The sequence below is a fragment of the Amyelois transitella genome, chromosome W, assembly GCF_032362555.1.
Source record: "Amyelois transitella isolate CPQ chromosome W, ilAmyTran1.1, whole genome shotgun sequence".
Classification (NCBI taxonomy): Eukaryota; Metazoa; Arthropoda; class Insecta; order Lepidoptera; family Pyralidae; genus Amyelois; species Amyelois transitella.
In genome coordinates, this window is record NC_083536.1 from 5,819,305 (window position 1) to 5,835,078 (window position 15,774).

Here is a 15,774-nt window from a genome sequence, read left to right on the forward strand (position 1 = left end):
CTATATACGTATTTATTATAAAATATAGTATCGTTGAGTTAGTATCTCGTAACACAAGTTTCGAACTTACTTCGAGGCTAACTCAATCTGTGTAATTTGTCCCGTATATAGTATATCTATCTATATATATAAAACTCTTCCGTTACTGAGTGACTGACTGACAGACAACGCACAGTCGAAACTACTGGTCGTAGACAGCTGAAATTTGGAATGTAGGTTCCTTGGGATATGTAGGGGAGCACTAAGAAAGGATTTTTGGAAATTCAACCCCCAAGGGGGGGAAAAGGGGTAAAAACGTTTCTATGAAAAATCTTATTCCTTGGGTTTATAAACTTGAAACTTGGCATGAACACTTACATAGGCAAGTAAATATGTTTGACATTATAAGTTTTTTCAAACTACCCTCCAATCGTGATTTAGGGGGTGCGATTGGGTGACTGATTTATTAACGCACAGCCGAAACCGCTCGGTATAGGAGTCTGAGATTTTGAACAGAGGTTCCTTTAGTAACATAAGTGAGCACTAAGAAGGAATTTTTGAAATGTCAACCCCCAAGAGGGGGAAACGGGATAAACTGAGCCGGGGCTGCGGGAAAGTTCTAACGAGATGCCGTGGCCCCGGAACGCAAAGGGCAACTGAAGGAACGAGGTGGGTTTTAGTCAGTAAAAGTCTGACACTCCCTTCCGTTCCACCCAGAGCGGGAGAGGTCATTTGATGATTTCCCATCCTTAAAAAAAAAGACTTTGTATGACAACTTTCAGTCGTCTCTTTAACATACATAATAACATACATAATTATGTACATACATGCATAACATTAATAACATCACGCCTTTAAATCCCTATTTTGTGTTAACACTACCCATACAAACAGCTACGAAATTTGTCCGCATCCATTTTCACCTAAATTCTTAACGTTAATGAGATTTACTTTTTATTATCAGGTCAACCTAATAGCCTCACATGTTCGTATAACTTCGTAAGAATTTTCTTTCAACTCCTAACCGTTGAGGAGTTGTACCTTCCATCATCAGCTCATTCACATGGGATGATGACTATCAGACGCAAATACTTAAACAGATCTATGAAATTGTCAAAAACGTAATTGTCTGAAAATTTGAAGTTTGCCCTTGATTTCCCTGGAATACCATCATCAGATCCTGACTAGGTAACAACGGGACCAACTTGAAAGTATACTCTACCGAACAAAAAAAGAATCACGTAAATCGGTCCATAAATCTCGGCGTAATCGGTATGCATAAATAAAACACCCGAATTTTATTTTCTATTAACTATCACGAGTTGTCTCGATGCTCGATAGATGGCGTTGGCATCGAGATAGATCGCGCTATGGTTTCGTTACCGTCATTTAGCTAGGTAGCGTAAAATATTTTAATTTATCGTGTAATTTTAGCAGCGCCCCTAGCGGACATAAGCGAAACTACATATTACACACTACAAATATTTTGATTTGAAATTATTATTCGTTTGATTCATTAACTTTTAACTTGACTTATTTAACTTATTTTACTCTCTATTTCAGTTAATTTTTGATTTGTTGATTAGATTTGATATTTTTGATAGTATATTTAGTTAGTATTTTTTATTCATTTCTTTGTTACTTTATTAGTCTTAGTTAATTTCCATAGATATAGTTTTAGTTAAAAAAATTCTAATTAAAATGATTCAAGAAATTTTGTTTGTTAATGGGAATTATATTCCTCATGCTGTGGTAGATATAGAAAAAGATGGAGCCTGTTTATATAACCGAATTACACGTGGGCGAAGCCGCGGGCGGAAAGCTAGTATTTATATATTATTTATACATTCAGTCAGAAAAGTATCGGGAATGCATTATTTAGTTATGGTTCCAAATTCAAATTTTTGTTTTTTTTGTTGTTGTTAGATTGGCACAACTGTTTTCCATTTTGGCGCGGAGTTTGAGTTGCATCTGTTGTTTACATTAAATACAATGCTATTTTTAGTTATATCATATCTAGTGTGTATTGCTAATTTCATAATGGATAAAAACATCGAACAAAGAGTTTGTCTTAAATTTTGCATTGCCAATGGAATATCGTGTTCGGAGTCACTAAAAATGTTACAGAAGGCTTACGGTGAATCGACTTTATCAAAAACTCGTGCTTATGAGTGGTACAAAGCGTTCAAAAGCGGTCGAGATGTGATGGAAGATTTGCCTCGCTCTGGTAGGCCATCAACGTCTGCAACTGAAGTTAACATCGCAAAAGTGAAGGAAATAGTGACTGAAAATCCTCATTCAACTTTGAGAGAGATAGCCACCGAACTTTCTGTATCTCACGAGTCGATCCGTACCATTTTAACTAATAATTTGGGTATGAAACATGTTGCCGCTCGGCTAGTCCCAAAAGACCTGAATTTTTTTCAAAAACTCAATCGCATGAGAGTCGCTGAGGACATGCTAGAACGAGTCAATTCCGACCCAACATTCATGAAACGCATTGTTACTGGTGACGAGACGTGGGTTTACGAGTTTGACATGCAAACTAGTCAACAAGCTTCGGAGTGGCGCCTTCCAACTGAACCGAAACCGAAAAAACCACGCCAAAGTTGTTCAAAAGTCAAAGTCATGTTGACTGTTTTCTTTGACTATCGCGGTGTTGTGCACTCGGAATTCTTGCCGGAAGGTCAAACGGTAAATAAGGAATATTATTTGAGTGTAATGCGGCGTTTAAGAGAGCAAATCCGACGAAAAAGGCCAGATTTGTGGAAAGAAAATTCTTGGATTTTGCACCATGATAATGCACCTTCGAACAAGGCCATCATTGTGAACGAATTTAACCAAACACTCAACAAATACCATCGAGCAACCACCATATTCACCAGATATGGCTCCAGCCGACTTTTTTCTTTTTCCTAAACTCAAATTACCACTTCGTGGCACCCGTTTTCAATCGGTAGAAGACATAAAAGAGAATTCGCGGCGAGAACTGACCTCAATTCCGGAAACAGCGTTTAAAAAATGTTTTGATGATTGGATTCTTCGTTGGCGTAAGTGTATCGTTTCTAAAGGAGCATATTTTGAAGGTGATAAAATAAATTTGGATAAATAACAAACAGTTTGTGTATTATTGATCTTTTCCTGCTACTTTCTTGACAGAGTAGTATATATATATTTCATCCCCTTGGGATAGAATTTCAGGATAAAAAGTAGCCTATATTCTAATCCAGGTTACTAACTATATCTGTGCCGAATTTCGTTCAGATCCGTTCGGAAGATTTTGCGTGATGCGCGTACAAACATACAGACAGACAGACGGACAGACAGACAGACAGACAAAATTAAAAAAAAAATTGTTTTGCCTTCTATTGACTCTAAAAAGACCCGTTACAATATTTTTTTTTTAATATCTTCAATGTACAGACAATGTTTAGTTACAGTTTTTTTATATGTATGGATATATGGATGGAGTCAAATGTTGTATCTGGTTTTTTATTTCATCAACAACAGATTTAGTCTTTTCAGGTGTTTCTTTGGAAAATTCTATTGATATTGGCCAACAAAATCGAACAGATGAATGCACTGGACTTTGCCAAAGAATATCGCCAGAATCTTCATCAATTAATTTGATGGGCACCAAAGAAGTTATGAATAAATTTTCATCCGAAATTAGTTCAGACTCTTCTGGAAGAGATTGCTTGTACTCGCTTGGTCCGGATGACCCATCACAACCCCATTTACTATATAATAATAAATGTTTTAGCCCATTCTTGTAAACCGAATCAATACATAAAATTCTAGCTACAGTGTGATCTAATAGATCTTGAATTCTCAATATTTCTGCATAGGTATTCGTGATTTCGATTGTTGCAGGTGGTGGGTAGCATCTCTGCTCCTCTGTTTCCTGTATTTTATAATATGGAGGAAATATAGGACAGTTTCTTTCATTTGTAACATTCCTGAGATAGATATATTGAGCTATCGTCAATTCCAAGTCGATGAAAACACTTAGCGCTTCTTGGTCTGTTAGCTCTTTAATTATGTTTTTACTAGCTTTCCGCCCGCGGCTTCGCCCACGTGTAATTCGGTTATATAAACAGGCTCCATCTTTTTCTATATCTACCACAGCATGAGGAATATAATTCCCATTAACAAACAAAATTTCTTGAACCATTTTAATTAGAATTTTTTTAACTAAAACTATATCTATGGAAATTAACTAAGACTAATAAAGTAACAAAGAAATGAATAAAAAATACTAACTAAATATACTATCAAAAATATCAAATCTAATCAACAAATCAAAAATTAACTGAAATAGAGAGTAAAATAAGTTAAATAAGTCAAGTTAAAAGTTAATGAATCAAACGAATAATAATTTCAAATCAAAATATTTGTAGTGTGTAATATGTAGTTTCGCGTATGTCCGCTAGGGGCGCTGCTAAAATTACACGATAAATTAAAATATTTTACGCTACCTAGCTAAATGACGGTAACGAAACCATAGCGCGATCTATCTCGATGCTAACGCCATCTATCGAGCATCGAGACAACTCGTGATAGTTAATAGAAAATAAAATTCGGGTGTTTTATTTATGCATACCGATTACGCCGAGATTTATGGACCGATTTACGTGATTCTTTTTTTGTTCGGTAGAGTATACTTTCAAGTTGGTCCCGTTGTTACCTAGTCAGGATCTGATGATGGTATTCCAGGGAAATCAAGGGCAAACCTCAAATTTTCAGACAATTACGTTTTTGACAATTTCATAGATCTGTTTAAGTATTTGCGTCTGATAGTCATCATCCCATGTGAATGAGCTGATGATGGAAGGTACAACTCCTCAACGGTTAGGAGTTGAAAGAAAATTCTTACGAAGTTATACGAACATGTGAGGCTATTAGGTTGACCTGATAATAAAAAGTAAATCTCATTAACGTTAAGAATTTAGGTGAAAATGGATGCGGACAAATTTCGTAGCTGTTTGTATGGGTAGTGTTAACACAAAATAGGGATTTAAAGGCGTGATGTTATTAATGTTATGCATGTATGTACATAATTATGTATGTTATTATGTATGTTAAAGAGACGACTGAAAGTTGTCATACAAAGTCTTTTTTTTTAAGGATGGGAAATCATCAAATGACCTCTCCCGCTCTGGGTGGAACGGAAGGGAGTGTCAGACTTTTACTGACTAAAACCCACCTCGTTCCTTCAGTTGCCCTTTGCGTTCCGGGGCCACGGCATCTCGTTAGAACTTTCCCGCAGCCCCGGCTCAGTTTATCCCGTTTCCCCCTCTTGGGGGTTGACATTTCAAAAATCCCTTCTTAGTGCTCACTTATGTTACTAAAGGAACCTCTGTTCAAAATCTCAGACTCCTATACCGAGCGGTTTCGGCTGTGCGTTAATAAATCAGTCACCCAATCGCACCCCCTAAATCACGATTGGAGGGTAGTTTGAAAAAACTTATAATGTCAAACATATTTACTTGCCTATGTAAGTGTTCATGCCAAGTTTCAAGTTTATAAACCCAAGGAATAAGATTTTTCATAGAAACGTTTTTACCCCTTTTCCCCCCCTTGGGGGTTGAATTTCCAAAAATCCTTTCTTAGTGCTCCCCTACATATCCCAAGGAACCTACATTCCAAATTTCAGCTGTCTACGACCAGTAGTTTCGACTGTGCGTTGTCTGTCAGTCAGTCACTCAGTAACGGAAGAGTTTTATATATATAGATTATTAATCTGATTCACGATTAAACTTTTTTTTTCAGTATCAGCCAACCTCAGTTCCTCAACTATTGTGGCTTCAGTTCCTTCTCCTATAGAACGCAGTCCCTGAAGATATGCATCAAGATTGTGGTCTATACCATATTCATTAAGCAAAATAGCATTTTTTCTTTTTTTGCTCGATTCAAAAGAGTCGCCGTATGATACACATGGTCTTCCTCGTTTTCCAGAAGAAGTAGGCGGTGTAGAGTCGGTCATATTTTCTGAATCCGGTATCATTACGGAATATTCGGAATCCAATTATTTGATGTTATTCTTTAAAAACTTATCCTTAATTCGTTTTGCTCCTTGCCAACGCTTGTTGAACGAAGGCATAATATGCTTTTGAAAATCTCCAATAATAAAGCATATGTTGTCATCAGAAACTTGTTTTTCTTTTAAATATGTTGAAAGTACCGCAATTGTTTTTCCACCTTCTATGTAAGATATAATTAGCTCTCGTCTAGAACATTTAAAAGTAGACATTTTATAATAAAAATTTGCCGGACTTTGCGAAACGTAAAATCGAAATTGTGGAAGCACTTAAGAGTATGAAAGCGGGTAAGGCTGCTGGGTATGATAGAGTGTCGGTCGAGATGCTAAAAGCAGGAAAAGGCGTCGTAGCTAGACAGTTGTACTGCCTTTTCAATTTGTGTTGGAGAAGTGGCCGAGTACCAAAAGATTGGTGTAAGGCTGTTATCGTGCCACTTTACAAAGGAAAAGGGTCACAACTGGACTGCAAAAATTATCGTGGTAAAAGTCTGCTTAGCGTTGTCGGCAAATTGTATGCTAAGGTATTGATTAATAGAGTCAGGAATAAAACTGATGACAAAATATGGGATGCTCAAGCGGGATTTCGAAAGGGAATGGCATGTACTGATCAGGTCTTTTCTTTGCGGTGCATAGCCGAAAAGTTTTTGGCCAAGAGTCAAAAAGTCTATTGCACATTCGTGGATTTGGAAAAGGCCTATGACAGAGTTGAGAGGAATGAATTGTGGTCAGCACTTTCTATGCATGGGGTGAGCAGTCTCTTGATACGAGCACTGAAATCCTTATATGAAAATTCGTGTGCTTGTGTCAGGATAAACGGAGCGCACACTGAGTGGTTTAAGATTGAGAAAGGCGTTAGGCAAGGATGTGTTGCGTCACCGTGGCTGTTCAACCTATTTATGGATAGTTGTTTGACAGATTTGAAAGAGTCTGAAAGTGGATTAAGGATGAATGATTTACTCGTCAAATGTCTGCTCTATGCCGATGTGGTGAACAGTTAACGAAATAAAATTCAGTCATTCAACTTCACTCAGCTAACACGGTTGTTTTACTTACTACCTATAAATGACTCATAACTCGATAGCCACCTAAACACTTACATTGGTGACCCCGATTAGTTTTGTAACATAGTAACATGTTCCGCGATTTTAACTTGTGATTTAATTTTCTTTGTTATCTTCGTGTCACGATAATTATACTGCACAACCTGTCAGCCTTCCTTAAGGGACTCTCACTGACTTCGTTCCAAGAGGCATATATCCATCGCGCAACATGAATACGAGTGGAAATTGCACCCCCGGAACTCCTGGATGCGGAGCGCCGAGCAACAGCAATGTCAACACAGAAATTGCAGCCTTCGGCATATCGTCAAAGATACCAGATTTTTGGGTCGAGATGCCCAGAGTTTGGTTTGCTCAGTTCGAGGCGATAATGGCTCCTCAGAAGCAAGATGATGAAGCTAAGTATGCTATGGTGCTGTCAAAAATTGGCAAAGAAGTTGTCAGGCAGATAACCGACATCATAACGGCACCTCCCGAAAAGAAGAAATACGAGGCTGTCAAGGAAAGATTGCTGTCTGTTTATGAAGAGTCGGAAGAACGTCAATTTCAAAAGTTGGTCGGTGAAATGGAGTTAGGCGACCAAAAACCATCTTCCCTGTTGAGGCGTATGAGGGAATTAGCACGCAATAGTCAAGTAAGTGATAAGACTCTACACAGTCTATGGCTATCAAGACTCCCTGATCACGTGCGAGCCGTATTAATGGTAAGTCAAGATCAGAAACTTGATAATCTTGCCATTATTGCAGATAAAATATTAGAAGGAAGGTCAGCTGAAGTATCGGAAGTGTCGAGCGGGCAACCACAACTTATGATAGAAATATTAAATCAAATGAGTAAGTTAACCATGGAGATAGCAGCCTTGAAGTCAAACTCATTTCAAAATAACTACGGACGTCGCAATTTCAATAGAAACCGAAGTTCGGAGCGCTCAAGATCCCGTTCGAGACCTAGAATAACACCCGATAGCCCCAATTGGTTATGTAAATATCACCTGCGTTACAGAAATAGAGCCCGAAACTGTGTAAAACCATGCAACTGGAAGAAGCCGTCGGAAAACTAAATACAGCGTTGACAGAGGCGGTCGTCAGCGCTATTACACCATCAAACCGCCTATGCGTTATCGACAGAAAAAGTGGATACCGTTTTTTAGTGGATACAGGTGCCAACATCTCCGCAATCCCGAAAAGAGGGAATAAACTGAAAACTGATAACACATATAAAATATACGCCGCAAACGGCACCGTAATACAAACATATGGTGACAAAACGCTGACTCTAGATTTGAATATGAGACGACCGTACAGGTGGACTTTCATCGTTGCTGACATTACGCAACCAATATTAGGCGCCGATTTTTTAGAAAAACATAATATTTTGGTGGATCTTCGAAACAAACGCCTGATAGATGGCACGACTGGACTTCAGAGGGACGCAAAATTCATGAAGTCAAGCACGCCTACACTGCGGACCATCAAATTAACAGAAGAGTATGAAGACATTTTGGTTGATTATCCAAGTATTTTGAGACCTCTCGACGCTTTATCACAACCAAAACACAACGTTGTTCATCAAATTATTACCGATGGACACCCAGTTTACTCAAAATCCAGGCCATTACCAGCTGATAAATACTTAAGGGTGAAAAAAGAAATTGAGCAGATGTTAGAAACTGGTATATGTAGACCCTCCAAGAGCCCGTGGGCCAGCCCCTTACACGTCACTACGAAGAAAAACGGCGAGTTGCGGCTTTGTGGCGATTATAGGAAACTAAACGCAATCACGGTACCGGATAGATACCCTATCCCGAGAGTATTAGATTTCACGTACCTATTACCAGGAACCAGCATATATTCTAAAATAGATTTAAAAAGAGCCTACAATCAAATACCAGTTCAGGATGTCGAAAAAACCGCCGTAATCACGCCATTTGGCCTATTTGAGTTCCCTAGAATGCCATTTGGTTTACGCAACGCAGGACAAACCTTCGTCAGATTCCTGAATCAAGTTTTAGCGGGATTGGACTTCATTTTCATATATATCGACGATATACTTGTGGCTTCATCGTCGACTGAAAGTCATCGACAACACCTCCGCGAAGTATTCAGAAGGTTGGATGAACATGGCATTGCAATAAATCGAGACAAATGCGTGTTGGGTCAGTCGCAAGTAGAATTTTTGGGCTATTTGATTACGCAAGATGGTATCAAGCCGTTACCTGAGAAGGTCGAAGCAATAAATAAATATCCAACTCCGAGTACCGTGCAGGAATTACGTCGATTTTTAGGTATGATCAATTTCTACCGAAATAACATACCACAAGCAGCTAAATACCAAGCTCAACTAAACAAGTATCTGGTTCGGTCCAAGAAAAACGACAAGACACAAATCCAATGGACCCCGGAGGCACTAGAAGCATTCGATCAATGTAAAGCAAGTCTAAGCGACGCGGTTACATTGACGTCACCGACGACACACTCCCCGCTATCGCTCATGACAGATGCGTCACAAACGTGCGTCGGCGCTGTTCTCCAACAATATGAAAATGACATTTGGAAACCGCTATCATTTTTTTCAAAAGGTTTAAGCGAGACTCAATCAAAGTACAGTACATACGATCGCGAATTACTGGCAATTTACATGGCAATAACACATTTTCAACCTTATGTAGAAGGAAGAGAGCTAATAATATACACAGATCACAAGCCACTATGTTATGCCTTTACTACTAAACAAAACGGTGTAAATAAAAAGGAATCCCCAAGGCGATTACGTCATCTCGAGTTCATTGCACAGTTCACAACAGACATACGTCACCTCGCCGGTAACCTGAACCCGGTAGCCGATGCATTATCACGAGTCGAACAAATAGATTGTCCTTCACCTGTGGATTGGAGTGAGATAGCAGATACTCAAAACAATGATTACGAACTCAAACAGCTGTTGCATAAAAGCAATCTTAATTGGAAGAAAATACATTTATTCGGGAATAAATACTTGTATTGTGAAAATTCTAAAAATCAATTGAGACCATATGTGCCGAATTCACTTCGAAAACAAGTATTCGACACTATGCATAACATCACTCACCCCGGAGTGCGATTATCGAAGAAAATGGTATCACAACATTACTTTTGGCCACGAATGAATACACACATCGGAAATTGGGCGAGAGCTTGCGAATCATGCCAGAAAAGTAAAATATATAGACACAACTCATCGCCAATTGGAAGTTTTTCGGCAACAGCGCGTTTAGATCACGTGCACATAGACATCGTCGGACCATTGCCGGAATCGAACGGCAATAGATATATTGTTTCAATGATAGACAGGGCTACAAGATGGCCAGAAGCTGTACCGGTAGCAGAGATAACGGCGAAGACAGTAGCGGAAGTTTTTGTCAACACCTGGATAGCAAGGTTCGGATGTCCAAACGCAATAACATCAGATCAAGGACGACAATTCGAGTCAGATTTATTCAATGTTTTGACTAAACTACTCGGCATTAAAAAAATCAGGACTACTAGTTACCATCCACAATCAAACGGTTTGGTCGAGCGTTGGCATAGGTCGATGAAAACCGCATTAGTTGCGCGAGGAAACACGACAAACTGGTCAAAAGAACTACCTTTAGTACTTTTAGGATTACGAGCAGCCTTACGGTTGAAAGAAAATATTAGCCCGGCACAAATGCTATACGGAACTAACATACGACTTCCTGGAACATTCATGAACCCTAAAACTCAAATTTCATCGCCAGAAACGTTTACACAGTCCCTACAGGATTCGATGGCAAAGATAAGCCCTTTCAATGAAAATCACCACAACACCACCCACAGAACATTTGTTCACCCCGATATGAAAAACTGTGAATATGTCTACGTTAGAACGGATGCTGTGAGGAAACCGCTCACACCACCTTATGAAGGCCCATACAAAGTCATAGAGAAAAACGAAAAATATTTCATAATTCAATTACCGAAGAAAACTTCAACAGTATCTATAGACAGATTAAAACCTGCATATATTTTTGTCGAAGAAAAGGTGAATGAACCTTTAGAGCACTTAAAAAGTGACCAGAGGCACAACGAAACTGATAAATCAGCGGAAAATAGCGAAGACAAGGTAACCAGAACGAGGTCAGGCCGCATCATACGCCCAGTCATACGATTTGCTATAGATCACAGTCAGCAAAAACGAATGAGCAAATAAGTATTACATGATTAATTGTAGCGTCATAACGAAACAATTTTTTTCACGCATTTCACACACCATTCAAGTTATCGTCCCAAAAATTGCGATCTTCGGAAATATGGGCAATTGGGGTGGCAAGGAAGAAATCGTGGTGGCCCAAACAGCCGCCGGGTCAGGTGGAACCAACAGCGCAACAAACACCGACATCGCGATTGGCGGACTCTTCATCGTCGTCGCCGTCATTGTGTTGTGGTATCTATACAAGAGGTGCAGAGGGAGGTTCTACAACAAAGTGTTCAGGCACATCGATAACAGACAAGTCCAGACTCAAGCCCCGATACCAATGGTACCCAGACAGTGCTGTAACAATGGAACACACGGACCCCACCACTTACACCGACGATCAGGTTATACTGGCGTCATCAGCGGAGGAGTTACAGGAGATGGTAAACTGTATGCATGAAGCTTTAAAAGAGAAAGGAATGAAAGTGAACGTAAGTAAAACTAAAACACTGGTTTTCGAAATGGAGAAAGAAATGACAGCATGTAATATTTTGATTAGAGGAGAAAAAGTTGAGCAAGTGAAAGAGTTTGTTTATCTAGGATCAAAGTTTACATCAGATGGCAAGTATGATAGTGATATTGAAAGGAGAGTGAACGCGGGGAACATGGTGAATGGAGCTTTGCATGCCTTTATGAGCAGTCAGAAACTATCCAAAAAGGCTCGACTGGCTGTGCATAGGGGCGTGTTGGTCCCGACATTAATGTATGGGAGTGAAAGTTGGGTATGGCAAAAGTAGCACGAAAGCAGAACAAATGCAGTGGAAATGAGAGCGTTAAGGAGTATGTTGGGTGTGAAATTGAGTGACCGGATAAGGAACAGCGTGATAAGGGAAAGTCGTGATGTGAAAGAAGATGTAGTTACAGGAATAGAAAAGGGTATGTTGAGATGGTTTGGTCATGTGGAGAGGATGAATGAAAACAGGTTGACTAAGCAGATATACATGAAGGGTGTGTAGGGAAAGGTCGGAGTGGGAAGACCTAGACGAACGTATCTTGATCAAATTAAGGACGTCCTGGTAAAGCGTCAGGTCAAAAGTACCCGAAACCGCCGAGCTTGCATGAAGAGAGTTATGAATGTGGATGAAGCGAAGGAAATATGCAGAGATCGTGGCAAGTGGAAAGAGGTAGTCTCTGCCTACCCCTCCGGGAAAGAGGCGTGATTTTATGTATATATTTTTTAGGTATTACTATACTGTTGCTTCTAAAAATTAAAACCTTTTCTGTGTGTAAATCAAATCTATTCTGCCAATACTCATGCAGATCTTTGTGAATTTGAGTTTTATTTGCCGGCCATCCTTGTTTGCAATATTTTTTCAAAACTTGCAGACTTTTATCTTCATTAGTGCCTCTGATTAACCACTGTAGACTTTCTGATGAGACTGGTAACGACTTAATCAATAAATTTACATGAACAATGACATAATTATCTAATTCATCTGCACTTGTTTCAGAGAATGCTGCTCTTGACAAGGTATCAGCAATGTACATGTCACTACCTTTCTTGTAAACTACATTTAAACTATAAGGTTGTATTTTCAGGGTCATTCTATTCTACAACAAAAAAAATTTTGCAGTCAAAAAAAGTCCCACAAAAATGGTTGTCTGTGTTTTTTTATTAATATTAATTAAATATATATTTATTTTATCTAATGGTATATAAATTAACGTTATATAAACAGAAAGTCATATTTAAAAAAATAAAGACGAGAGCAAATGTCACGTTCTATATTATCTGTGTTTTTCACAGGTGACTACTTTATGGTATCAAAAAAAAAAAAATAGGTGAAGTTAGTTTAAGATACATTTAATATTGCAAATATTCTATGAATGTTATGTATTTTGTAATTATACCACCACTAGAGTACGCAGAGCAATATAGCAAAATAATTTTTGCAATTCTACTTTTGTTACAAATTTCTTATCATTTCTGTGATCCTAAGTCATTTCGTAATAAAAATTTACCAAAATTATTTTTGGGTAAAACGTCACGCAGTGGCAACACTTCAGTGAATGTCATTTTTGGAACGACTGCAAAGTAAACGATTCACGTATTTATATTGTGTCAAATAATAAATTTGTTTGTGATTATTTTTGTGTAAAAATTGGTGTGTCACCTCTGTTCAGGCTACAAAAATGTGAGTTTACATAAATCTTAATCAATTACACGCGGGCAACATGTATGTACGTTAAATATAGAATACATTCAAGTCGACCATTTGGAACAGGAATTTGAATCCCTCTAAGCGGGAAATTAAAAATTTTATCATTTCTGTGATCGTCACGTTCTGTTATCACCATGATAACAGAAATGACGTAATATTACAGAAATGCCGTTCTTTTTTAATTTTCTTCAAATATTATTTATAGTATGATTAAACAATATAAATAAATAATTAGTTACTTGCTGATTATTTACTTTGTCGAATTGAAAGATTCTAATGTAATTTATATTTAAATTCAAATCTTTAGCGGAAGTGACTTTTTGATCACGGAATGTACATGTTCTTTTTTCTCTACAGTATGGCTCGTTATACTCGTCGAAAAAAAGAAAATAATGAAGAAAAGCGTAAAATTCGTAAAGAACAAATAAAACTTGCTATGAGGAGACACCGTCAAAAGATGACAGAAGAACAAATCTAAGACAGACATCGCAAAGATCGTGAAAGATATAGGCAAAAAAAGGAACAGGGATTAATAAAATCAATTTCTGAATTGACGCCTCGAGCTAAAAAGACAGTAAGAAAGCTATGGCGAGAGAGATCAAAAAAATACCGTGATAAGAAAAAGGCACTAGAACAAATAAATAAGCAGACTGAAGAATTTATTGATAACGAAACTTCACCAGATATTCCAAGACCATCTAGTTCCCATTCTAGAGTACAAACAGGGAAAAAGATAGCAGAAAGAAATAAAAGACGTTTGAAATTGGAGAACACATTACTTAAAGAAAAATTACGAATAATGGAAAATAGAGTGAAAAAATATAAAATGAGATACAATAGAGCTGTAGCTAATGTAAATACACCAAGAAATACATAATAATAGAAAGTATAAAATAGCTAATACTAAAAAAAGCAAATTCAAGACTTTTTAGAAAAAGATGAATTATCAGCCGGAAAGAAAGAAACAATTACTAAGAAAAAAAAACAAAAAACAAATGAGACTACTTAACGATTCACTACTTTCTTTATACAGCAGATTCAAAAGTACAGTGAACAATAAAATTTCTTATTCGCTCTTTTGTCAAGAACAATTTCGAGCTCTTTCGGAGGAATACCGCTGCAACTGGGTATGTCCGGCATGTGCCAATATCACCAGGCGTAAACAGCAGAACCTGAACACTCCAGTAAGGCAAAACCAAATCCTTATAGGAGAGAAGACCATGGACAATATGGACGTGTCCTGTGAAATCTTTGAACAGTCACATCCTAGTTCGGGCGATCGATTCGACATGTTATTGGAGACCCTTAACCACTGGCGTAGTGACATTAACACAAACATGTTGGCAATCAGGGATGAAATCCATGGGAATCTAGCTGAGATTATGTCTGAAATTAAGTCACTCAGATCTGATCACATCATGCTGAAGAGAACTGTTGATAACCTAGATTCTAGGTTATTTAAAGTTTAAATAATACATATGTTATAAATGTATTTACTCACTTGGTTAATCTTGGCAATATGATCACAAAAGTAAGTGTCTAATTGTTTCTCATATAAAACCATAGGTTGTATAAAATAAGTGAATCAATATTTCATTCACTAAGTTGTACGGGTGTTTCCCCTGAGATGATCTCATCCATACATATAATAAAACTGTAACTGAACTTTGTCTGTACATTGAAGAAAAAAAAGATAAATTTAAGAAAAAAATTTATAAGGGGTCTTTTTAGGGTCAGTAGAAGCCAAAACAATTTTTTTAGAATTTTTGTCTGTCTGTCTGTCCGTCTGTCTGTCTGTATGTTTGTACGCGCATCACGCAAAATCTACCGAACGGATCTGAACGAAATTCGGCACAGATATAGTTAGTAACCTGGATTAGAATATAGGCTACTTTTTATCCTGAAATTCTATCCCAGGGGGATGAAATAGGGGGTGCAAGTTTGTATGGAATTTCGTCATTTTTGAATCGATATAAAAAGCTATAAATAATTAATTATTATATGTATGGATAATGATTAAAAAAAATTATAAAAAAATTGCATTTTATTTATTTAATTCAATTTGCTTTGTTTATTTAGTTCCCGTGGTTTAGATATTTATTTTTTGACCACCCGATACGAGATGGCGCCTCATGAGAATTTAAGAAATAACACGCTTGTAGCCGCTGGCAAATTTTTTAATTAATTAAAAATTCTTATGGAGATAATGTAACTGTATCTGATGAAAGAGTTATCAATCATTGCCTTTGTTCGCTTCAAGATGTTGTCTTATCAATTGATG

The 15,774-nt window shown here is 37.6% G+C and overlaps 1 protein-coding gene across 1 annotated transcript; it reads left to right on the forward strand.

Moving 5' to 3' along the window:
• The first annotated feature begins 7,288 nt into the window (after positions 1 to 7,288).
• On the forward strand, positions 7,289 to 8,085 carry LOC132904105 (uncharacterized). The gene is made up of 2 exons (XM_060954030.1): positions 7,289 to 7,711; positions 8,080 to 8,085. The coding sequence occupies exons 1-2, from the start codon at positions 7,289 to 7,291 to the stop codon at positions 8,083 to 8,085; spliced, it is 429 nt and encodes a 142-aa protein (XP_060810013.1).
• Positions 8,086 to 15,774: the final 7,689 nt, after the last annotated feature.

Bases quoted from the DNA above. Each gene is read 5' to 3' on its own strand.
- LOC132904105 (XM_060954030.1), top strand. From the start codon at position 7,289: ATGAATACGAGTGGAAATTGCACCCCCGGAACTCCTGGATGCGGAGCG.